This window comes from Ricinus communis, chromosome 10, assembly GCF_019578655.1.
Source record: "Ricinus communis isolate WT05 ecotype wild-type chromosome 10, ASM1957865v1, whole genome shotgun sequence".
In the NCBI taxonomy this organism is placed as follows: Eukaryota; Viridiplantae; Streptophyta; class Magnoliopsida; order Malpighiales; family Euphorbiaceae; genus Ricinus; species Ricinus communis.
The window spans coordinates 9,283,179-9,307,750 of NC_063265.1; the positions used below are offsets into that span (position 1 = coordinate 9,283,179).

The 24,572-nt window shown below is 31.3% G+C and overlaps 2 protein-coding genes and 1 long non-coding RNA gene across 6 annotated transcripts; 1 reads left to right on the forward strand and 2 right to left on the reverse strand.

Moving 5' to 3' along the window:
* Positions 1-1,160, reverse strand: LOC125368697. Its single transcript, XR_007214458.1, has 2 exons — positions 1,041-1,160; positions 1-212 (listed from the first exon to the last, which is right to left on the reverse strand). It is a non-coding gene; the product is annotated as an uncharacterized LOC125368697 (long non-coding RNA).
* A 2,790-nt stretch (positions 1,161-3,950) lies between these two features.
* LOC8268592 lies at positions 3,951-11,029 on the forward strand. 3 transcript variants are annotated; one of them, XM_015726477.3, is made up of 4 exons: positions 3,951-4,370; positions 4,504-4,561; positions 4,690-8,300; positions 9,095-11,029. In XM_015726477.3, exons 3-4 carry the CDS (start codon positions 4,722-4,724, stop codon positions 10,679-10,681), a joined length of 5,166 nt encoding a protein of 1,721 aa, XP_015581963.2. In that variant the 5' UTR covers positions 3,951-4,370; positions 4,504-4,561; positions 4,690-4,721; the 3' UTR covers positions 10,682-11,029. The 3 variants fall into 3 exon arrangements, with proteins under 3 accessions (XP_015581963.2, XP_015581964.2, XP_002530965.3); XM_015726478.3 differs by having other exon boundaries at positions 3,951-4,357; XM_002530919.4 differs by having other exon boundaries at positions 3,951-4,271.
* Positions 11,030-11,979: 950 nt separating this feature from the next.
* On the reverse strand, positions 11,980-17,193 carry LOC8268590. 2 transcript variants are annotated; one of them, XM_002530917.4, is made up of 7 exons: positions 16,981-17,193; positions 16,331-16,501; positions 15,865-16,101; positions 15,086-15,175; positions 13,827-13,946; positions 13,505-13,582; positions 11,980-12,504 (listed from the first exon to the last, which is right to left on the reverse strand). In XM_002530917.4, the coding sequence occupies exons 1-7, from the start codon at positions 17,155-17,157 to the stop codon at positions 12,460-12,462; spliced, it is 918 nt and encodes a 305-aa protein (XP_002530963.3). In that variant the 5' UTR covers positions 17,158-17,193; the 3' UTR covers positions 11,980-12,459. The 2 variants fall into 2 exon arrangements, with proteins under 2 accessions (XP_002530963.3, XP_015581946.2); XM_015726460.3 differs by lacking the exon at positions 13,505-13,582.
* Positions 17,194-24,572: the final 7,379 nt, after the last annotated feature.

Below are 24,572 nucleotides of genomic sequence, written 5' to 3' on the forward strand. Positions count from 1 at the left end.
TTAACCAAATATAAAGTAGTCATAATTATCTTGCATAATACATCATCATACTACCAACAGGAGTCAGAATAGTTATATAAATTTAAAAATTTCCTACTGCGGATTCTCTAGAGTAAAAATGACAAGTATATAAGTACAAGTTAATTACAAAAGTCCGAAGAAGAAGAAGTCGGACTGTCGAATGTGCGATGGCGAAGGTCTTTAACTATCACCTGAAAAAAATTACAACTGAGACTGTCAGTCTCGAGAGTGAGATAAAATCAAATAATCTAGAGACTATTGCAGTCTTCACAGGAAATATTAATTATTCGAATCCATATATCAAACCCCCGAACATAAATGTGAAATCATGATGTCATCATACCATAATGAAATAAATAAGTAAATAAATAAATAAATAAAAATATCTTTGTTTCTTTTCTATTCGGGACGAGTGGCTCGGTAGAACCCTAAACCCCAAATTCTAGTAGCCTTTCGGCTCTCTTAATCCAACAGGTCTGGCGCCCAGAGAGCAAGCTCGATCAGGGTCCTTACCTCCAGCCTGAACACTTGAATTCCAAATAAGCCGGCGCCCAGAGAGCATTGCTCGATCAGGGACCTTAACTCCGGCAATTAACTGAACTCAGCCCAGAGAGCAAGCTCGATCAGGGCAGACAAATTCATAATAACCTTATATCCATGATCATTACCGTGCATGCGCGTCCGATGTAACCCATCAAAGTGGCATGTTCTACAAGCCACATTTCCCAATTCGCAATCATCACATATAATAAATATTATTATCTGATGAACTCAACCAACACATATCGAAATAAAGATTAAAGAATTAAGGTGAAACATCGTGAAATTTATGAGGGAAAAATAATAACGTTTATCTTATTATAACATACTAATAATAATATTTATATTATTTCAAATATTAATAATCAAGTGAAATCATTTATTTTACGATACTAATAATCATATTATGCATGAACTTTCAAAATAGCATATTAAATCAGACTTAGCAATAGTGCAATGATTAAATGACTTTAACTCACTGATTTAACGCGTTCCGCAGTCCGCTTCTACGCCTCGGGTGGAGCTGGCGGGAAGGCTGAATTATCTAATAACAAAAGGACATACAATTAATAGACATTCGAAAATTTTTCCTAACTTAGACCCTAAGGTCAACTACCTAGAATTAAATTTGGACTCGAGGATTCTGCCGAAAATTTGACAGAACCTCCCCTAAATTACAGATATTTACCCCCCGTAAAATGGGTCCAGGACCTGCCAAAAATATATCAAACATGCTGGAATTTAATAACAGGAGTCGGGCCACAAGAACTGCATTAATATTTTCCCGACTCCAAAACACTACAATCCAAATAATTTAATTTGATTTATTTTTAAACTACCCAACACAAGCAATTAATAGCCATAATAACTTTCTAATATTAAAACAAAATTTTTAGAGTCTAAAATAAAATTATACCGAGTTAAAAATTAAAATATTTCAGCGTCCAGAAAACACCGGTCCTGGCCGCCAACAGTGTCGAATTCAACCGGCGCCTGAGGGGAGTCCTAAGTACAAGAGTTTTGGCCGGAAAGTGGCCTAAGGCGGGATCGGGCCGGAAAGTCGGCCGCTCACGCGACACTTTCCAAGGTCACGGCAAGGATTTCCGACGGAGGAGGGTTGCTTCCGGTTTTTCGGGGGTGAGGAACTCGCTTCCGATGCCGGATCTCAAAACACGCCACGGCGAGCAGCCCCTTGTTCTTGACAACGCCAAAGGAGGAAAGGGAAGGGAGCCGCTGCAGAGCGGAAGGGAGGAAGGCGTGCGGGAAGAAGACAAATGACGGGGAGAGGGAGAAGGAAGGGAGGAAGGAAAAGGAGGAGGGGAGGGAAAAGAGAGAGTTTTTTTTTTTTAATATATATATAAAATTATTATTCTTACAACTAAGGGTGTTACACTTATTTTATATTTTAAATATATTATTATTTTATTTGAATTTATGTGTTTTTAGATGACGTAAATACACGTCTGTAATTAAAGAGATTAAAAATAATAACCTATAAATTGAGATATCCAATTGAATAAAAGTTGAGTTTAGAGGGCGAATTAAAAAAATAAGACGGGCCATTTATGTATTTAGCCATTATTTTATTTTTAAATATATTATTATTTTAGTCAAAGTTACACGTTTTTAGACGGCGTAAAACACACGCACATAACGTCTGTGATTAAAGGAGTTAAACATAACAACCTATAAAATTGAGAGGTCCAATTAAATTAAAATTGAGTTTATGAGACCAATTGTAAAAACGAGACAAATTCAGTGACTCATTTATATATTTAGCCATATTTTATTCATATAAAATGACTTCCACTTAAATGATGGGCACTAAACTATTTTATTACTGTAATTAATTTATTATTGACTATTTTTTATTCATATATTCTACTTCCATCCCCAAATATAATTAGAGTACAATTAAAACAAAAGTATTTTTAAAATGGTGTCGGATAAAATAATTCATATTAAAAATTTAATATTTTTTATATTTAAAGAAAATTATTTTATATTTTTATATAAAATTATATTTATATTTAAATAATTTATTTTTAATAATACTAAAAAACTGTTCATGTTAATTTTAATTCACGTAAATATTTCATATATATAAAATGAGTTTTGCCAAAAAAAATGTGCATTAGACTAATCAAATCTATAATTATTTTGAAATAGAAAATAATTAGTATAAAAAATCTATAATTATTAATATTTTGTAAAATGCTAAAATTCTTTAGTCCATAAAGACAAAAAATATAAATGCATTATTTAGTTATTCGTTATTGTAAACTATCTTAATATTAATAATTTTACTCTACTTTGTGAATACTTTTCGAAGCTTGTTATAATTAACATCGATTTTAAAGATTAGGTTAAATGTTATTTTTATTAGTTAAATCCTTTAATCGGATTGACTAAATTTATTGTTAATGAATGTAAATTCTAGAGACTAACTAATTCGATTGTAAACAAAAAAAACAATCATAAAATTTAATATAATTTAAAGAATTTTATAATAATTATTTATATTTATACTAAAAATAGTAATTATATAATAATATTAATTATGTAATGATATATTATTTATATTTATATATGTTAAAAAGAATTATATATTGCATTAAATTGTTTAATGTAAACATAGATAATGCTTATTAGATACTACTGTATTTATTCTTTTAATAAATATAATTTGTCATATATTATTTATTTTGTGAACATAATAATAATTTATTTTTAACAAATTTAAATTTAATTTTTAATGATGTTTATTATATAATTAGATAAAGTTCAGAATATTGTGTATTTTATTCTTTTAGCATTTTTTAGATATATATTTATATATTTATTATCTTTTATATTGTTTTACATATATTTAATACGAACTATTATTAAATTATAACTTTAGATATAATATTAAATATAATAATGCAATATAAATTTGTAAATATATTAAAATTATGTATAAAAATTTGTTTAAATCTGTTTAAAATAAAAATTAGTTTAATAATTTATTATTATTATAAAATATTTAATTAAATGCTAAATTATCTAAAGAAATTATTTTAAAAATTTATATTTTTTGATATTTATAATCTAAAAAATAAAAAAAATAAAAAATATATAACTTTTTTAATATAAAAAATATATCTATTTCTCAAATTAGAAACTTGAAATTACATAATAGTTGTTTAACCTTAACTCTGTAATTCTTAAATTCATTACCGGTGGCAATTTTTTTTTTTTTTTTTCAAGGGAAACCCAATAATACACATTGGTATATCCTTATAACAGAAGGAGGCAATGATATAATTGCAAAAGAATTTTTTTAAATAATATGTAATATAAAATCTTAACTAAATTAAACAAAAAATAGAAAGAAAGGAAGGAATGCAATCAACTTTCTTCCTTTCTTATTCAATCTCTATTATGACGTCTTTCTCTTCTTTTTGTACCGCCCCATTCCTTCTTCTCTGTCAAATAACACAAATTTAATACCCAATTGACACTTAGAAACACAGAAAGAAAGCTCTTTTGTATAGCTGTTGCTGAGCCAAAAACAAAAGTTTCCCAAAAAGAATAAATAGATTAGCTAAAGGAAGAAAAAGGGGAGAAAAGAAAGAAGAGAAAAAAGGGACAAAAGCAAAGGAATCCCATTTCATCCTCTTTCAAATCCTTCTCTTTTAATATAACTCTTGATCTCTGTTTTAATCTGGGTAAGGTTTTTCTTCCCTCAATTCATTTTGTTTCCCTGGAAGAAAATTCTCAAACTTTGACCACAATCCCATCTTTTTCTCTGAATGTAAGCCTGTCAGGTATATTATTAAGTTGATAATCATTATGATCACTTTGAACTTGAATTTGCTTTTTTAATTTTATTTTTTTATATATTTTGAAGTTTAATCAAAATCCATCACTTATTTTGTTTGAAACTTTATTGGGTTTCAGGTATTGAATTTGATCATCATCGGATTGCTCTGCTTGGTTGGATTTTATTTTTCTTGAGGTGGGTGCTTACACTATCATTTCTCAACTCTTTTTAACTTGTTGCTTTTTATTTTTTTGGCATTGTGTTTTATGGATCTACTGCTTATTGGCTAGTTTCTGATTTTCTGTTTCTGTTTAAAATAACAGATTGTGATTATAAACAGAGTGAGAGAGAAAGAATGGGTCTTGATGCAATGCGAATTAGAGTTGAAATCAAGAGATTTTTGGTCATTTCGATTAGGACATGTTACAAATCAGTGTGTAAACACCCATTTCTTGTTGGGTTTGTCTGTTTCTTGATATTTCTGTACAAATCATTTCCTTTTTTGTTTTCCCTTTTAGTCTCTGCATCCCCTATTTTGGTTTGTACTGCTATTTTGCTCGGTACTTTATTGAGTTTTGGAAAACCGAATATACCTGAAATTGAAAAGGAGAAAGAAGAAGAAGTTGCAGACGAGGTCTCTTCTCTAAAAACAGGTATTATAGGGGATGCCACTGTTGTTGTTGAAAAAGATGAGAGCTATTTTGTAGAGAGTTTTGTAGGGAAGAGAAAGGAGACATCAGAGGAAGCCATTGGAGAAGACAGTTGGGAGAAGAATGGAGTTAGTAAGATTGAGGGAGAGGATGGTTTAGGTGGCTATCTGCCACTTGTTGATGAGAATACTCTGGAGATCCAATTTGAGAAGCAAGTAATTGAAGCTGAGAGAGAATTTGATGATTTGAAATTGGAGAAGAAGAGGGAAATTCACGAGGAAAGACAGCAGATGAATGACGTCTTGACTGAGGGCAAGGCTGCTGAAAGTCTTTATTCTTTGATTTCGAATGGGGGAAATGAGAATCTTCAAGTTGAAGATGATAAGTCCCCGGGAGGATTTATTGAAGCTGAACATGATGATCACTTAAATTTACAGCATTTATCGTGGAAACGGGCAAATGATAATGATGAAGAGGAGGATGAGGATGAGGAGGAGGAGGGTTCTGATTCTGGGTCTGATGGGGCGGAGAGCTCCTCTCCAGATGCTTCAATGGCGGACATTATTCCAATGCTTGATGAGCTCCACCCGCTCTTACATGAGGGAGATCCACAGCCAGCTCATATATCTGATGATGGATCTGATGCCGCTTCAGAAGGGTCTCATAAGAGTAGTGAGAGCAGTGTTGAGTCAGATGAGGATATTGAAAACCAGGCAGATGGAGAAGAAGATGGTGACGATGATAATGACAATGAGGAAGAAGATGAAGAAGCACGAGGAGGCAAAGAAGATGAGAGTAAATCTGCAATCAAATGGACAGAGGACGATCAAAAGAATCTCATGGATTTGGGAACTTCAGAGATTGAAAGAAACCTACGTCTGGAGAATCTTATTGCCAGGAGAAGAGCTCGTAAAAGCATGAGACTGATGGCTGAGAAGAATCTTATAGACTTGGATGGGGCTGATCTTCCCCTTAATATTCCACCTATTTCTACAACAAGACGCAACCCCTTTGATCTTCCTTATGATTCTTTTGATGATGTTCCTGGGTCTGCTCCATCTATATTGTTGCCAAGACATAACCCATTTGATATTCCTTATGATTCAAATGAGGAAAAACCTGATCTTAAAGGTGATAGTTTTCAGCAAGAGTTCTCAGCATTTCATCATAAGGAACCATTCTTTAGAAGACATGAGAGTTTCAATGTGGGATCATCAATTCTGGGAGCTGTCAAGCAAGAGAGGCAAGATCTTCGGTGGAAACCTTATTTTGTACCTGAACGATTTGCCACTGAGGAAACAAGCTATCGTGCCTTCCAACGGCAATTAAGTGAAGCTAGTGAGTCAAAATTGAGCTCAGTTCCTGATACTGAATCAGTGAGTTCAGCTGTGGAGGAGGAGGACAAGAAGCTCAATGAAGAAGATGATTTTATAGAAACAGAAATGATCTCCAGTGTGGAACATGCTTCTGTCCTCGTTCAACGTGGAAGCCTGTCATCTGAAGATGTTGACCCTCTGGACATTGGAAACATTGAAGAGAGAGATGCTCACCACGATGAGGATGAAATTACACTTGGGGATGTTGAAAACCACAACGAACTGGATTCGAGTTTGTCTACATTGGGAGGGACAAGTCCTGTAGAACTTAATACAAGAGAAATTCTTCTGCGAATGGAACCAGGAGATGAGGAGTACAGCAGTAGATCAAGCCTATCATCATTGTCTGAAGTGGATGAAAAGATATCTGATGTGAAGGGGTCACCGATTCCGGAGCAAAGCTATGGTCAGACTGAGGATTCTCATGTTTCAACCCAAGCTTCACTTGATACAGATTTTCATTTTCTGAGTGAGGTGGCAGATGAAAATGGACATAGGGTGCTTGTTCTAGAGCCAAGGGGCAATCCTACTGGAGAATCCACAATGCAAACCTCATTCGAATCAGATTTTCATTTTACAAGTTGTGTGGAGGAAAGCAATAGATGCATAGAGCGTGTTTCGGAGCCAACAGATGGTCATATTGGGGATTCTAGCATTTTATTGCAAGCTTCAATAGATTCAGATTCACATTCGAGTGAGGTGGTGGATAACGTTGAACATAAGGAGCCTGTTCTGGAGACAAGAGGCAGTCTTATTAGTGAATCTGGCATTATAACACAAACTTCAGTTGAGTTAGATTTCCATTTTACAGGTGTGGCGATGGATGACAATCAACATAAGGAGCCTGTTTATGATTCAAGCCCCCAGGCAGTTGACAAGCTGCCCTCTTTCTTATCCATCTCTTCTGATACACAAGGAGAGGTGTCAGAAACTAATTCACCTCCAATGTTGGCTGAATTTGTAGGTAAAGAATCTGAAGTGCATACTGAAAGCATAGAAAAAGATGCTTCTGATTACAAAGAGTCGCATGAAGGCTCTTCACAAAAATGCTCTCTAGAGGAAAATGAATCAAGAGTTGCAGAATCTGAGCATGATGTTAAGGAGGTTAGGTTGGCAGGGGATGATCTAACATTTAATAGTCAAAATGGCCAAAATGGGTTTATGAAGCGAGAATCAGCAGTTGAGCATGAGGCAGTTGATTCGCCTCCATCATCAAGTGATGGATCTGTAAAGGAAGGTCTAGTGCACAATCAAAAAGGGTTCAATAACAAGCTGGATCAACTCGAGTCATCAAGTCTTAATGCAGAAACAACTCTTGTCCCTCACCAAGATGAAATTGAGAAGTTGGATTCTTCCTCTTCTAGTGATTGTGTGGCTTCTGCAGAGACAATTTTGGATGCACTAGAAGAACAACATCCTCCAGTTGCAGTTGAAGTTTCAGCGAACTCCAAATTATCATCTTCAGAATCTGAATCTCAAATCCCTTCAAGTGTTGATGCACAGATCCGTGTCAACAATTGCCAAGCTACAGTTGAGAAGTTAGATTTGGTGGTTTCAGGCACCAGAGTGATGCCTTCTGATGATTTAAAGTTGGTAAATGAGGAACGACAGCCTGCAGTGATAGCTGAGCAAGTTTTACAGGCTAATCCAGATACATCTTCTTCAGAGATTAAGGATGTGGAGGAGCTTTCGTTCAGGAAGGTAGAAAATCCGATGCAGTCATCAAGTTCTGATGCAATTATTGCTGCTGATCTGCTTGAAGATGCAGATGTGAAGCTTGTTTCCTCAGGATCTAGTTATGAACATGTGTCTTCTGAAGCAAAGTCCTCATTTGAGTTGGAGAAACAGTTGTCTTGGTCAGATAAAGCCATTGTCGGACAATCCCTTACTGACCATGACGTATTCGAGGTAAGAAAAGATTATTCTGCTTCTAAATATTATTAGCCATGGAGTTCAAATAATTTATTTGACATGCGCATTTCCACTAACCACATATTTGTTTGTAAATTTGATGGCTGATGTACAGAGTTTGTCTGACCTGAGGCTCTTTTGATGTGTTGCTTTGAGGAACGTCTCAACAATGTTTACTCGTGCTATTCTCTTAGATTTATTTGATTTTTTCTGTACTGGATTCATTTGCCCTTGCTGCATTATAGTATTTTCTGGCTTCTCTTAACATTTAAGCCACTTATTATGCCACATTCTGAGTACATTATATTGTGGTATATTTCTGCATCCATAGGCTAGTGGTATATTTCTGCATCCATAGGATAGTCTTATGGTAGTCAGTAGGTACGCCTCTTAACTTGGGCAAATATTTGAGTTCAAGTCTTATTCCTCTCCTACGTAAATTAAAAAAGAAAAAAGATGGTATATTTCTGCATCCATAGGCTAGTGGTATATTTCTGCATCCATAGGCTAGTCTTATGGTAGTCAGTAGGTACGCCTCTTAACTTGGGCAAATATTTGAGTTCAAGTCTTATTCCTCTCCTATGTAAATTAAAAAAGAAAAAAGATAATCCAGTATTTTTATCGAATAGTTGGATTAAGACTTTGGTTGGCTGAGTTCAATTTAATCATCTATCAACAGTTGTGCTCATTTGTTACACTTGATTTTCCAATGTTGAATCCATATGGCATTGAATTGCTTACACTAGATAGTTAAAAAGCATGCTGACAATGGTTGCTGTAACACGATGCAGGGACCATCTATTATCCCAGCAGAGTCTACAGCAGAAGTGAAAATTGAAAATAATGTAGATGTGCCTGAAGTGTTTTATCATGAGACATCTGAATCTGCCTCAGTTCCTCAACAAAGCCTGGAATATGAATCGAAGGCCGATGAAGTTGATTTCATAGATAATATCCTTGATAAGATTGTCTATGAAGACAGTAGGCTTATCTTAAAAGGCCCTGATTATTCAGCAGAAGCACATAGGTCTTCTGTTGTTGAGGAAAATATCAATCAAGATGAAGATGAGATAAAGGAGATTGATGAAGGATTGTTGTCAGAACTAGATACAGTTGGGGACTTCAGGGTCAAAGAAGTAGTTGGTGAGTCTCTTCATAATCAACAAATACAGAATTATGATTACAGTTTGTTATCAACAGATTCAAGTGCGGCAGAGATTAAACCAGAACTCCCAGTTCTTGAAGTTAGATCAGTTATAGATATTGACTTGGCTTTTAAGCAACTTCATGAAGGAGTAGATGTTGAGGAGGTCATCCTTCCAAGTATGGTTGAGGATCAACCAGTTGATGATGAATATAGGGTTCCTGAGGAAACCAACTCCTACTTGCCAGCCACTGAAGCAAGTTCGTTGGAAGATATTCATGTTGCTATAAAGCAATATTCCAAAGGGAATAGTGAAGAGATGTCAAAACAGTCTGATTTAAAAGAAGGGTCAGCAAAAGTAAATGAAGCAGGTTCTAGCAGTTCTATGAGAGAGCTCCCAGTTCTTGAAATTAGAACGACCAATGATATTGACCTGGCTTTCAAGCAACTTAGTGAAGGTGTGGATGTGGAGGAGGTAATCCTTCCCAGCACCATTGAGCAGAATGTAGTTGAGAATGAACCCAGAGATACTCACCGCTCCTATTTTAATCTGCCAATTGTTGAAGCAAGATCTCTGGAAGATCTTTATATTTCCATGAAGCAAGCCTCAGAAGAGAATATTGAAGAGAGGTCAAAACCATCAGATTTGAATGAAGGCGCATCGAAAGTGTGTGAAGTGGATTCTAGCTGTTCTACTAAGGAGCTTCCAGTTCTTGAAGTTAGAACAGCTGATGATATTGATCTGGCTTTCAAGCAACTTAGTGAAGGTGTGGATGTTGAGGAGGTAATACTTCCCAGCACACTTGAGCAGCATATAGGTGTAAATGAATCCAGAGATTCTCAACAATCCAGTTCAGACTTGCAAGTCCTTGAAGCAAGATGTCTGGAAGAGCTTCATATTGCCATGACCCAAGTCTCACAGGGTAATATTGAGGGGCCACCACAGTCGTCAGATCCCACCAAAGAGACTGTATCAAGGGCTTTAGAAGTGAATAAAATGGGTCTTGCCAAGGACACTGTATCAAGTGCTGAAGTGGGTTTTATCCAGACGAGTGGACGGAGTACCAAAGGTACTAGTGCCGAGGCTCCTCATTCACCAAATGATGGATTTGATGAAACATCTGGAGTTTCAAGTTTGAGCATGGCAGATACAGAAGGTGAGAAAGCAATGAAAAAATCTGATAGATTGAGCTCTAGTTCAAGCTCAAGCTCAAGCTCCAGTGGTTCAGATTGAAAATGAGAATTGAAGGAGAGTATAGTGATACAAGTTTTGTGGTTTGAGTTTCCCTTTGTTGTGAGATCATATGGGATTTTTTGTTTTCATAGTTTGGTTTCCTATATTGTTTATTTATTGGTAGTTGGTTTTTGTTTACCTTCTCATTTGATTGATCTCTTCAAGGATGAGTTTTGGTTTGGATTCTTGAAGTGTTTCTTTGTTTTTTTTTTCCTCATTTTCTAGCTTCAAAGGGTGAGCAGTTTGAGGGTTTTTGGGAGAAAAGTTTGAAATATTTGCAGATTTGTAAATTGCATTTGTAGAATTAATGATTTGATAAATGCCAGATGTATATTATTTTTTTGTCAATTATTCTCCCCCATTTCTTTCCCATCTTTTAACTCTGCTACTGTTGTAAGAGATTATTGATGCAGACACTTTGTAGAGATGATATGCAGAGAGTTAACTCCGCTACTGCCTTTGAACTGAGATACCAACTTCTAATTGTCTATTCGATTGTGGTCCTCAGTTTCTATGCTCCTGGAGATGCAATGTACTCGTCTATGTTAATATTGCAACTTGTTAAGACTTTCAAAGCTTCCAAGTATTATTATGCAATAGAATAGTGCAAAAAATAACAAGTGCATTAGTCTCTAGATCAACAAGAGATGTGTTTTATAATTAAATCCAAGAGTCTGAATCTTACAGCCAACCTTATCTGCTATAAAGACAACCCACGTAGAATTTCAGGTTGGCCGGTTTCTTTTTGGACCGACTAATAGATGCATGTCTCCTTCAATCCTTCCCAAGAAAAAGAAAAGAAAAGGCAACGAGGCTGCCACTTGAGAGTTCTATATCTGTTAGTTGAGTTGTCCAATAGATGTAACTACTTTGTCATTCAGATTCTGCCAGCTCATGCATTTGCATTTCCTAAAACTGAAAATCCACGCAAGTAAAAACTGAAAGTGGGTGCTTTCTGAATTCTTTTCCTCTGAATATTTGTCAAATGGTGGCGGTGCTCCTTTGTTTATTTACAGACATTCTAGACTGAAGTCTGATTCAAACCATAATTATTTAATGAGATGAATGACTTTCCAATTATTATAATTGATATTGTTCCTTCTAAATATGAAAAATATACGCCACCATGTACAAGAATACCTCACAGCTTACACGAATATTGAGTCCTTGAAAAATGGGTAATACTTTGGAGGGTGTTTGGCATAGCCGTTCAACAATAAACGTGCTCGTGCTACCCTTCTATCAGGAAAATTCTGGCAACAAAGAAAATTGAGGAAAACCCTGGCAACAAAGAAATCTGCAGACCTAACTGGCCTCTCAACTCACAATAAATACAATATGATATCGCATGCATGATAGACAATGATAAATGCCAGTAACCATGTGATTTACGTCCCCAATGTGAAACGACACTCTAAAAGTTGAATTACAATTACCAACTTCATATAAGGAAAATAGGTCCTCTATGTTGATGATTGCATGATAGATGCTAGGTCATGAATACCTAATTAGGCAGAAATGCCACCAATTACGCATAGGATTGAAATTATCTTCATATAAAAACAGCATGGCAGACCACATGACATCAAAGACTTCTGCATCTGCTGAAATTATGCAAAGTTTTGTCGACAACTTGAACACAGAGCAGCTAATTCTGTTCATGCTAGTATTGGGCTTCGAGTCCTGATCATGCTAATTTGGCACTGATCATACAATCTAGATGATGATCTTCAACTGCTCATGAGTGTGGCATGACAGCTATAAATAAAGAAAGAGATCTATTGTTTCTGCTTCTTCTGAGCCGGTCCTGAAGAAGTCTGAACCTGCCAAAAAAATTGTTTATAAAAGAAAACACTTTCAGATTCTAATGCCACACAGGAATCTATATCTGCATATAAATATTTAGGAGAGAACCCAAAGGACATTTTTCAGACATCAGAAAAATGTTCAATCACAAAAATAGATTTGGATACCTCATTCAGCATTACCATAAGAATAGAAACATATTCAAATAATGACCTCATATCACTGAGCGTTACCAACTATCTTAGTACAAGAAACAGAATCAACTTCAAACACTCAAGCTAATTCAAACCCCATTGCATCCCAATGTTGAGTTTCTTTCTCTTCACAAAAAATCAGTAGTAACCTAGGCATGCTTGTTATCACTCTTGTTTCCTGTATTTGGTTTCTGATTTCCAAATTCCAAGTTTTTATTTCCATAAAACACGCAGAGAAAACTAGGAAGATGACTTTTGATGGTTTTTCCAAGTTGTGTAAACCTGATTTTCTCTTTAAAATGAATGGTGTGTTTGGGATTGCGGTTGGGTGTTCAAAAAGCAAGTTTGAAATTTTTTTGATTTACTATATTGATTTTTTAATTTTTTTATAAACTGTTTTTCTCAAATCTGTTTCCAGGAAAAGCATTTATTCACTTGCTTTTTGCAAAAGCAATTTTCAAAACTCAAAATCATTCAAAATAAAAATTAATGTTTGAAAAGCATTTTTCCAAACTCAATGCCAAAATAACCCGAAAAAAAAATCTAAATAAAAATTTTATTCATATAATTTGTTTTGAAAACGGAACACCATAAAACAAAAACCAGAAGCAGAACTCAAACACATGCCCTTTGTTTACTTAGTCATTTTCATTTTTCTTTTAATTTTTTTGAACTAGTAAGATTCAAGAAATGAAAATTCCTATAGAGAGCACAACACAAGTGCGGTGGTACTAGCAAGAGAACTTCTCTATTAATTTGCAAGTTTCACTTTGATTTACAACTAGAAATATTTAAAGGAAACAGAGCGTGGCCAGAACTGAACTGTCCCTCCAACTCTTGGATTTGTCAAGAATTCTGTAGTTCCCAGTGTATTATGCAGCAAGTCGATAGCCCCAAGACTCTGGAAAGTAACAATTCAATTTGAGCATGTATATTTATATGTATTAAAGCTGGTAGTATGCTATAGTGAGAATAATTTTCTACTCATAAGTTTCAAACTAAACAAAAAAAAGAAGATAAAACATAAAGAAACTACAAACATCCAGTAAAACCTTTCCTCTGCAATGCAACATGTAGGACACAAAAACACAGGAGGTATCACTCAAAGCACTCTAATGACAATATGAAAGAGACAAGATTCGTACCATGTTCGAAAGTTGGTCACTGATGTAGGTCATTGATCTTAGCATAGCTTCAAGTGTGTCTTTAGTAAGTTGAAATTTCACCTCCATTTCTCCTGAAGGCGACTTGGTGAAATCTTGAAGCTGCAAACGAAAGTTAAGAAATGATATATAAAACAAATAACTCAATATTATAATGAGGTTCTAATACCCAAATTAGCACCTCTGCTAAAGGGGTTTAAGAGTCAATTATTTGAAGATAATGTTAATCAAAGCATTCAAAATTGTATTTGTCATAGTAAGGCTACTTGGTCTCTTCATATGACTATATGACTTCCCTACCCGCTCAAAAATGTATATGCATCTTGATCAAGCAACTGCAGAGTTTACCCTTGAAAAGCTGTGAAGTTTACAAAGATAACGTTGCTAAGTAAGCAGGATTCAACTATAAGTGTCAATCTACAGCTCACATATGAACCAATAGAACAGAAACAATAGCGCCTTGCTAGTTCAGTATTTTCTTATGATGGGAATACTTGTAAACTGAGAATGGTCATCACTTTTGACCTAAGACTGCAGAGTTACCATCATGAGACATGAAATTTGTAGGATGTAATGCCAGATGAACAGGACTTTACCAGCTGATGCTAGCAGATGAAGGAGCCAATAACCTACACAACAAGTCTAGACGCAGTAATGCAGATACAAAAATCTCTATCATTGTATGATTACACTCTAATGCGCCCAACCAACTTGCTGATAAAAGATCAATTGAAAAGAAGGTCCAACCTGAACAATAAAATCAACAGCAGAACAATGTAGATTATGGAAACACCAAGACTTAGGTAGCTACTGAAAATTGTCAAGTATATTCAACTCAACTAATCCTTAATCCCAGGTTAACGGGGGTCAGATATATAGATTCGCTTACTCAACTCCAAATGATTTTTGTCATGAATAGGCTTGAACCAACCCGACAAAACCTTGATCCCTAAATAATTTTCCTACATTTCACACTATATCTCAGTAAGATGCCTGGTAGCGTAAAATATAAATAAAATCATAGACCAGTATATATTCCGACTTTGTAAGATTATTTGTTACTTAGTGACTCCTATGATTTGCTAGTTCCCCATATCACAATATTAGAATAATACAAAAACAAAAACAAAAATTGAAACAGTAACCATAACTTCTGAGCCTTTTTAGAAAAATCTGTACTGCATTCCTTATTAACTAAGCACATTGATTCTTCAAAGAGAGATAATAGCATTTTTACACACCTTGAGAGTGATGATGGCAATTTTATTTGCTGGAACAGAGTTGCGATTTTCCATGGTCCACGTCATTGACTTGAGGCGGGGCAGAACACCCTATTATATGTTAAAGCCAATCATATAGGAAGAGTTAGAAAATGAACCATTCAAATTAGCAACATACAAAATAATAAGCAAACTTATACACACGCAACTCCTAAACTAGCTCTTTGCAGATCATGCTCTCTCTCTCTCTCTCTCTCTCTCTCTCTCTGGCTCTCTCTCTCGCCCAGGTTGCTATTTATGATAAAAGGATAGGATGAGGATGTTAAGGCTGACTTCTAAGACCAAGAAGTTTTAGGTCAGATCTTGACATAGATAACAGATTATCAACTCTTCCTTTGGAGTGCATCTAAGTGGGAAAATTTTTAGTGGTCAGCAGCTTTAGTAGAAAGAAAAGGTCTATCGTACATAGGTAAAGGATCTATTGTACATAGGTGGCGACGCACATATGCAGTAAAAAGATTCAGTGGACATTCAGTTGAGTTGTGACAGCTTCATTCATTCAGGTGCCACATAACTGTAAATGGGGATTTTGGGTTCCCTATTTTTGGGGGAAAAGTTATGCGTTATAGGGATAAAGGGTGTAAGAAGAATAGATAAGCATTTGAAAGAGGTGGAACATGGGATCTACAATCTTCAGACTAAATGCTTCAAGACAATTTACATTTCATATTTTCTAAGCATGTAAACAGCAAGACAAAGAAATCCTGAGACAAAGACAAAGAAGTTAACTTTTTTCTTACCAAGTCGTCAGGAGGACTAACATCGTGTTGTATTGAAACAGGTCCAATATATGAGGCAGTATTATCCACAACAAGTGGTGTAGAAACCCCAATATCACTATGAGTAAAACGTCCATTAAGATCATTTTGCCGAGGCCAAAGTGGCATATTTGAAATCTCCAAAGATGGGAGAGCTGTAAGAGATGGTGGCATGCTAGTTTTCACCTGGTAAGAGACACTAGTCCTTGGTAGTTGATGCTGTATAGAACAGGCGTATAAATAAACCATTGTCGAAGTGGCAATATAAACAAGAAAAGAAATGTTAGTAAAATGGATAAATAGTTAGTTAGTTAGATAGATGGATAGATAGATAACAATTGTGAGCCAGTAACTGGAAAAGAGAGAAGCCGTAGCAATACAAGGCTAGAAATAGTGAGTTCAACAAAAATAGCATCTTATATTTATTCAGTAAGTTCAAGAGCAAAACCTGTTCTCTTGATATTTCCTCTTTCCATTGATTTTGATACTTCTGAAGCAATAGTATAAGATTGCTTTGCAAATCAAGGGATAAATCAGGTGGAAAAAGCTTCAAGAGATCATCCCCAGTGAAGTTCTCATGCGCACTTTTTCTGATAAGTGATCGAAGGCATGCCAAAACCTAATGTCAGATTTTTTATTCACATCATTTATATGTCAAAATTGATCAATGCAGATTAAAAACAGGAGTAATACAACACTGAATTAGTTAAGCTCAGCATGGTTGTATACATACACTACAGTATACATATCCCCCCAAATACTAATACAGTTGCCCCTTATGTTCCATGTATAACTAAGATGAACCGTGAACATTGCCAAAATTAACTTTTCAGGAAAAGTTTATAAACAATTGCCAAAATTAACTTTTCATTAACTGTTTACAAGAGAATATAAATGCAAGAACAAAAATTTGAAAAACTCAAAATTTTAATTTTTTTTAAAGAAAAAGTTAATATAGAGTTCCACTGCTGATTCTTACTCTTTCAATTAAATTTAACTGATAATTAGCAAAAACATATTTAACCTTTGAGCATCAAAATATACAAAAGTTAATAAATATCCAGACCGAGAGAGAGAGAGAGAGAGACAGAGAGTTACAGGATCGAGTTCGGGCAGAGAAGAGAGATTAAGAAGAGACTGAATTTGAGATTTTTCAGGTGAACGGAGACCGGTTCTTCGCGTTTTCCAAAGTGTTGCGAGTATATGGTCCAGAGATTCCTCCTTATCTATGGCTGATAACTTATGCAGTTGCAAGTAAAGCGAATCCTCCTCCATTTCCTTATTGCGTTGCCATTTTCTCTGATACTGTGGTTTTTTATAAGCATAACTGAAAGCGAGGAAAAGCACGTGTTTTGCGCATGCTGTTTTTTTTTTTTTTAATACAACTCATGCTGTGTTAAAGCAGGTAATGTAAAATATAATTTATCTAAAACATGACATTATCTGATATAAAAATAAAAACAAAAATAATTAAAATAATAATACTGATGATGATAATATAACATATCTTACAATTAATAAATTGTTACAAAAGATTATCTTAATTGTTTTTCAAATTTTATGTAACTTTTTAATCAATTAGTTGTAGTTCATATCTTAAATTACAAATTATGTTATACTTTTATTAAATTGGAATAATTTGATCCTTTAAAAAGTATTGATTTTTTAATTATTTGAATAAACATAAACTAACAAAATAATAAATGATAGAATAATTTTAAAAAATCAATATAAATAATTATGAAAAATAACTGATAAAACATTATTGATTTTGAAGTATGTGAAAATACGTTTTATATTAGGTCTAAATATAACTAGCTATGAATAATTATATTCATAGAAAAGTACTATCAAATAATTATATGCTTAGGTATTTTTATGGGTAAGACTATCATAGGTATTTATTATTTTATAAAAAAGAAAAAAATAATAAAATTAAATATATTTATATTTTAATTAAAATTTATAAAAAATTATTTTATTTGAAAATAATATTAAAAAATAAAATTAAAATAATAAAATTAAAATATTACAAAATATATTAACTTACTAATATATAATTCATTTGAAAATTTTATTTATTTTATTAGAATTTAATTTAACCATAATCAATTATGTATCAATTTAATTATATAGAATTATAAATTAATATTCACTTTAATCAAAATACATATACTTCAAATTTGTAAATAAATTTCAAAAAATTTATAAATTTTAATCTAACATAAAAGATTTATCTTTTTTGAATGGAGAATAAATATACACTATTATCAATGGCCAGATCTGATAATTTAAATACTTAATAGCATTATCATGACAATTGTGAAGCTAGCAATTGCTAAAGATCAAACTAATAAATAAAATTTAGTAAACTTTTATGTAACATCCCAATTCAAACATCCAATTGAATAGCAATATATATATTTATAATTAACTTTATAAACATAATTTACTACTTAGTTACAATATACATTAATACAATTTAACTGGCATGACATATGTAATATATATATAAGGAATATTTATACATTATTTTAATTCACACAAGTTCCCAAAATGCCTCAATGCTTTAGATAACTCCCCTGGCCCACCTGATAATATTGACTGATGCAAAGAGAGCAATGCACAGCTAAAGCTATTTACAACTGCACTAACCTGAAAAAAAAATTGCTAAGGAATGAGCTAGCGACTCAATAAGCATTTAATTTACTAAACTATAGTATATTAGGCTAGAATTATTAAGTCTTTATCAATACAGAAAATTATATCAACACTTAACTAACAATCACAAAATCAACCATTTCAATTATTCTCATAAACAAATAATTTCATCTCACATAATGCAAATAATCTCAAATTCAACCAAGTCAAATAATTCAATTCCATATTATTTCTATCAAATTAGGATCAGATGACTCATCCTTACATTTCCTTACATTTTCAAATTTCAGTAACCACTTGACAAGACTATCCGGCTCGGTCTTGCCATCTCACATACTCGGGTAGCTATCCCGCTCGACTTTCCGATCACACAATATCCATTCAAGAGTCATCAATCCTTAATCACAATCATTTCACTTCACAACACATCACAATCAATTCACTTTACAACAAGCAAAAAACATAACTAATATCAACTCAGTCAACCAAAAAATTATCAAGTAATCAAACATCAGTTCCTACTCAATATACACAAAGTTTAGTCTATTAAATACTTACCAAAATTTATAGGATAACAAAGTAATCCTATTCTTTTTCTCTTACCACTTCCTTGCCTTTGGATGAACCTATTCACATATTCAATACAAATACAATTCAATCACAAGGCATAAATATACATATCTTTACTATCCATAAAACATCACATTTCAACAAAATAACATATATTCTAGATATTAATATGATGCATGAGATGAATGACAACAAATCAACATATTTGTTGATGAAGGCAGCTTGTAGGTACTAATTTAGAAATTACACCAAAACTTATGTACAATTAATAAAAATTTCATATTTTTTAGAATTACACTTCCATTTTTATAGAAATCATAGCAGAAAGAATCACTTCAAAATCATTGGTATAGAAATAGTTATGGCATTTTCTATACAGCTGCTCCAATTTCCATCTAAACAGAATAGCAAAAAGTTTCCTATTAAAATGACCAATCAAACGAATAAATTTTCTGATGAAACTCTCCATATATAAAGTTAACATTCTAAAGTTTCTATAGACACTAATTTTACTCAATTTGGACTTCTCTAGCTCAAGTTGTGAAACACAAAATTAGCAACAAATTTCTGAATCCTAAGTCGATTTCTGCTTAAAATAGTTTCGAGAAAGCCATATTAAGTTCAACATATCTCGCGTTATACTCAACCAAAAATTATAAAATCTTTGTAGACATATACTAGATATATAAATGAACAATTTTCATGTTTAACTCTCTGCTTGGTTCAGCCTCTAAATGCCTCAAAATGTCGTACAAAATCGGGTCACTGTGAACCATAAGCAGGCGGCAACAAATCGAACCTCATAAGTTCCTACTCACTTAACGATCTGCAAAACCATTTTACAGAGATATTCTTGAAAATATACCTACAACTTTCATGTTTGAAAATTTTTGAGATAAAGCCTCTAAGGTCACGAAATCAGAGGTGACAAATCGCGAAATTTGACGAGATCCTGAAGTAATAGCATGTTCACTCTTGATTAAACAATTCCAAAACACATAATCATCAACAATTTCATATCATTAACCTAATTTACAGCAAAATCAAGCAATTAAAATTACTCACATTTGTTTCCCTTGATTAAGAAAGCCCAAATCTTTCAAACTTAAAAGAAGAATTAGATTTTCACTTACTAAAAGTTTGTAGAGTTTGATTTAGAAAATCAAGGTTGAAGAAGAAAAGGAGAAGAATGAGAGAGACAAAGAAGAAGAGGAAATAAGAAAGCATGCGTAGAAATGAAGAAATGAAAGAGGTGGTAAATTGGTGTAAAAATAGGCAATTTTATAATTTAATCCTCTTTCTTTCTAACTTTCCAATTTAGTCCAAAATCATTAATTTTCAATTAAATCAATATGTAACTAAATAATTTATTTATCTACCACATAATATAATAAAATAGGTCATACATAATCATGATGCAAATGACATGTTTAATGACATGCTAATGAATATTAATTATTAATAAAAATAAATAAATAAATTTGGTTGTGACATTTATGTTTTCAATATTAATTAATATATATTTAAAATAATGATAAATTAATTATTTTTAAATATTTTTAATTTTTCAGAAACAAAAATTTTATTAGCAAAATAATATAAAAATTATCTTAAAAATATATATTAATTAATTTGATATTATATAAATTAATGTTATCAATATAATTGATATTATTATTTTTATAACTAAAAATTTGTTACATAATTAAAAAATTAATTTATTATTGAATATAATATAAAAAATATTATTTTTTAAAATTATAGTTATTATTTAATTAAAAAAGTAAGTTATTAATTAATATAATATTAAAATATACTTAATATCCTATTTCTTAGAATAAGAATTAGTATTGTTATTTTATTAGAAAACTATTTATTAGTTAATATAATATTAAGATATAATTAATCTTATTTCAGTATTTAATTAGAAATATAACTCATTAATTAATAATTAATAAAAATATTTATAAAATTACACATAAATTTGAATCTCATGTGTCAAAAACAAATACATATGCCAAAATAAAAATTCTATTTGTCAAAAATTAAGCACACGTGTCAAAAAAATTTTAGGTCTCATAAATCAATATATACTAGTCATTAACCTATACGTTGCACGACCATTATTATTATTTTGATTATAAAATTAAAGTTATATATAAAATTTAATAAAATTTTTAATATTACTATTAATTTATAAAATTTTAAAAAATAAACTGTTTTTAAATATTCTTGATTTTTTAAAAATTTAAAATTTTTATTAATGCGATGATATAAAAGTTATTTATTAATTAATTTTAATAGGCCTAATTACTAATTAAATCTTAAATTTTATACTTTTTAATAATTTTATCCAAATGTTTTAAGATCTTAAAGCAGATACTTATTCTTTCAATTTATTTTCAAAAATATAAGTAATCAATTTTAAAATATTATAATTAGAAAAATGACGTGGCAAGTTTTAATAAGAATTTACTGTATTTAGATGTAAAATACATGAAAAATTGCACATACATAAAATTTTAATGGTCATATTATTAATTTTATGATAAACTATTTTTGTTGATTCATAATTGTTATTTTTTAATAAGCACAATTAACTTTTTTTATTATTTTTTCATTATAAAACTTCAAAAATTATCATCGGAAAATATTTTTAAAAATAAATAAAAGAATAAATATTATTTTTAAAAATATTAAAACAATTAGATAAAACTGTTAAAAAATGTAAAGTTCTGGATCTAATTTGTAATTATGCCCTTTTATTATTATATAAGTTAATATATTAATATAGCTGATATTATTATTTTTAAAATTAAAAATTTATTATATGATCAAAAGTTAATTTATTATTAAATATAATATTAAACATATAAATTAAAATGTGACTTTTAGAATTATAATTATTATCTAATTATAAAACTAATATATATATATATATATATATATATATGAAAACAAGCTTTTGAACATGTTTTTTTTTTCCTATATGATCTTTTTATTTTTTTTTTATTTTTAAAGCATTTCTCTTGATTTATATGAATTATTTTTATAAATTATTTCTTTGTCTCTTAAATTCCATCTTTCTTCTCTTAAAATGAGATATCTAAGGAATTTTATTTCACCTAAACTTTTTACCTTTCTTTATTTTATTGATTTTGCATCTAAATTTTTTAATTTAGTTTCTTTTATTGTTTTTTTCTTTTATATATAACTACCGGCACTTTACTTATGTTATTGCATGATTTTTTAATTTGTTTTATATCTAAAAATTTTATTATTATATAATTCAATTTATAATTGTATTAGTATATAAAAACTAATTTTTATTTTATTTCATGATACTTATATATATTTTTAACTTCATTTTGTTCAGGATTATCAGAATTAAGTACACTAACAGAAGGTTTATCTTTCAAGGACAGACTAGCTAATTTTAAATTTATTTGGTTCAAAATATCATCTTTATCATTTAATTTAATTATTTTGTCAATTATTTACTAACTTCTTTTCTTTCTCTTCTTCTAATATTAATTATTTCTCAACTATTTCTCAAATGGTATCAGAGCCTAGATATTAAACTCGTAATATTGTTTAAGTTAGCGTTGGTCAGCCTGGTTTTCCGTTGGTCAGCCCGTCTTCCCAATTATCAGTCAAGGCAGTCCCGGTAGGTGGTCCCACTATCCTAAAACATTATTTACTTGTTTATTGTCTTTGGTAATGACATCGTTGTTTCGCAGTTTTAGTAGTCGAGAAATAATTTCTCCTTCTTCTTCTTCTACTCCTTCTGAAGAATTTACTGTTGAAGGGTCTAATATCTCAGAAATAGAAAATCAGTTACATAATTGGTCCATCCCTAAACAAAATGTTAATAGTATTTATCGAATTGGAACTTTTGATTTTGCCCAAAATTATTCTATTAAACAAACTGAACAAACTATTGCTTTAAATAAATCTCATGAAAATTTACATTTACTTTCATCTTCTGCATTGCATGAACATATTAAAAAGGAATTTAAATTTTTGCATATAGGCATGGTTCAAATTGCTGTTAAACCTTTATTTAGAATTGGATTGGACATACCTATTTTCCTTTGTTTAAGAGATGCAAGACATTTGAATTTTTCAAATTCACTTTTGGCTATGGCTGAATCAAATCTAGCCAATGGTCCTGTCTATTTTAATTGTTATCCAAATTTTTCAATTTCATTATTTGATTCAATATTTTAGACACTTTGATTTTAACTGTTAAAACCAAAAATATGGATTTTGCTGAAAATTTTAGATCTATAGCTGTCATTTATAGGATCTACTATAAAGTAATGACAACAACTATAGATCTTAGAGCAAGACATTCTTTAACAAGAAATGAAACGATTTTATTTGAAGCTAATCCTTTACATTCTAAAATACAAGTCCCCAAAAGACTAAAATGGAATGAGTTGTCGCAAGCTGGAACTTGGGATTTACAAGAAATTAATAAGCCTCAATCTATGGAAAATAATTCTAGAGTTTCACAAATTTTAGAGCAATCTAATGGTTCTGTTCAAATAAGTTTTTCACCTACTTTTTTACCTTCATCTAGATTGTCTATTGATAAGTTTTTCATTCTTTTCTTTTCCTATTCTTATTTTGTTTATTAAAAAAAAAAAGACTAATTATATATGAACTATAAGTTCATTATATATTAATAATTTTGATAACAGTTTCATTGTTGCAAAAGAATAGTTTATTATGTAGAATATTGAGTTTTATTATATTTGAATGACATGTTTATTATTATTTTTATAATTTGATACAATTTTATTGTTAAAAAATAGGTCTATTATGTAGTATCTGAATTTTATTAAATCTGAAGTAGAGATTTATTATTATTTTCACAATTTTGATAACAGTTTCATTGTTGAAAAATAATAGACACATTATATAGAAAACCGAGGTTCATTAAGTCTAAAGTAGAGGTTTATTATTATTTTTTATTAATTATTTTTAATAAATAAATATTAGGGTTTTTTTTGAGGGTTTTTACGGTCCTTTATTGTGAGAACTTTAGATTTTTCTTTTATAAGAGAGGTGTTGAATTTGATGAGAAAAGTTTTATGGTTTCAAAATCATTTTTCAAAGGGGGAGAGAAAGACTATTCAAGAAAAATTTTATGAATATTTAAATTCTGTTAAGATAAATGTTCCATTTTTTATCTGGTTTGAAATTTATTGTAACAATAATGATATAGAATTTCCTTTTAAAAATCTTTTTACAAATGATAGAGTTTCTAAAACTTGGAATACAACCGTAGGAAATAAACAAATTATTTCTGTTCATCCACCTTTAGAAGAAGTTAAAATAAATGTTCATAATCAAGAAATAATTGCTTCACCCTTTAAAAGGATAAGCTATGAGAATGATGACAAACCCCCTTTATTAAAAGATATAAGAAATCATCTAGATTGTCTACTTTT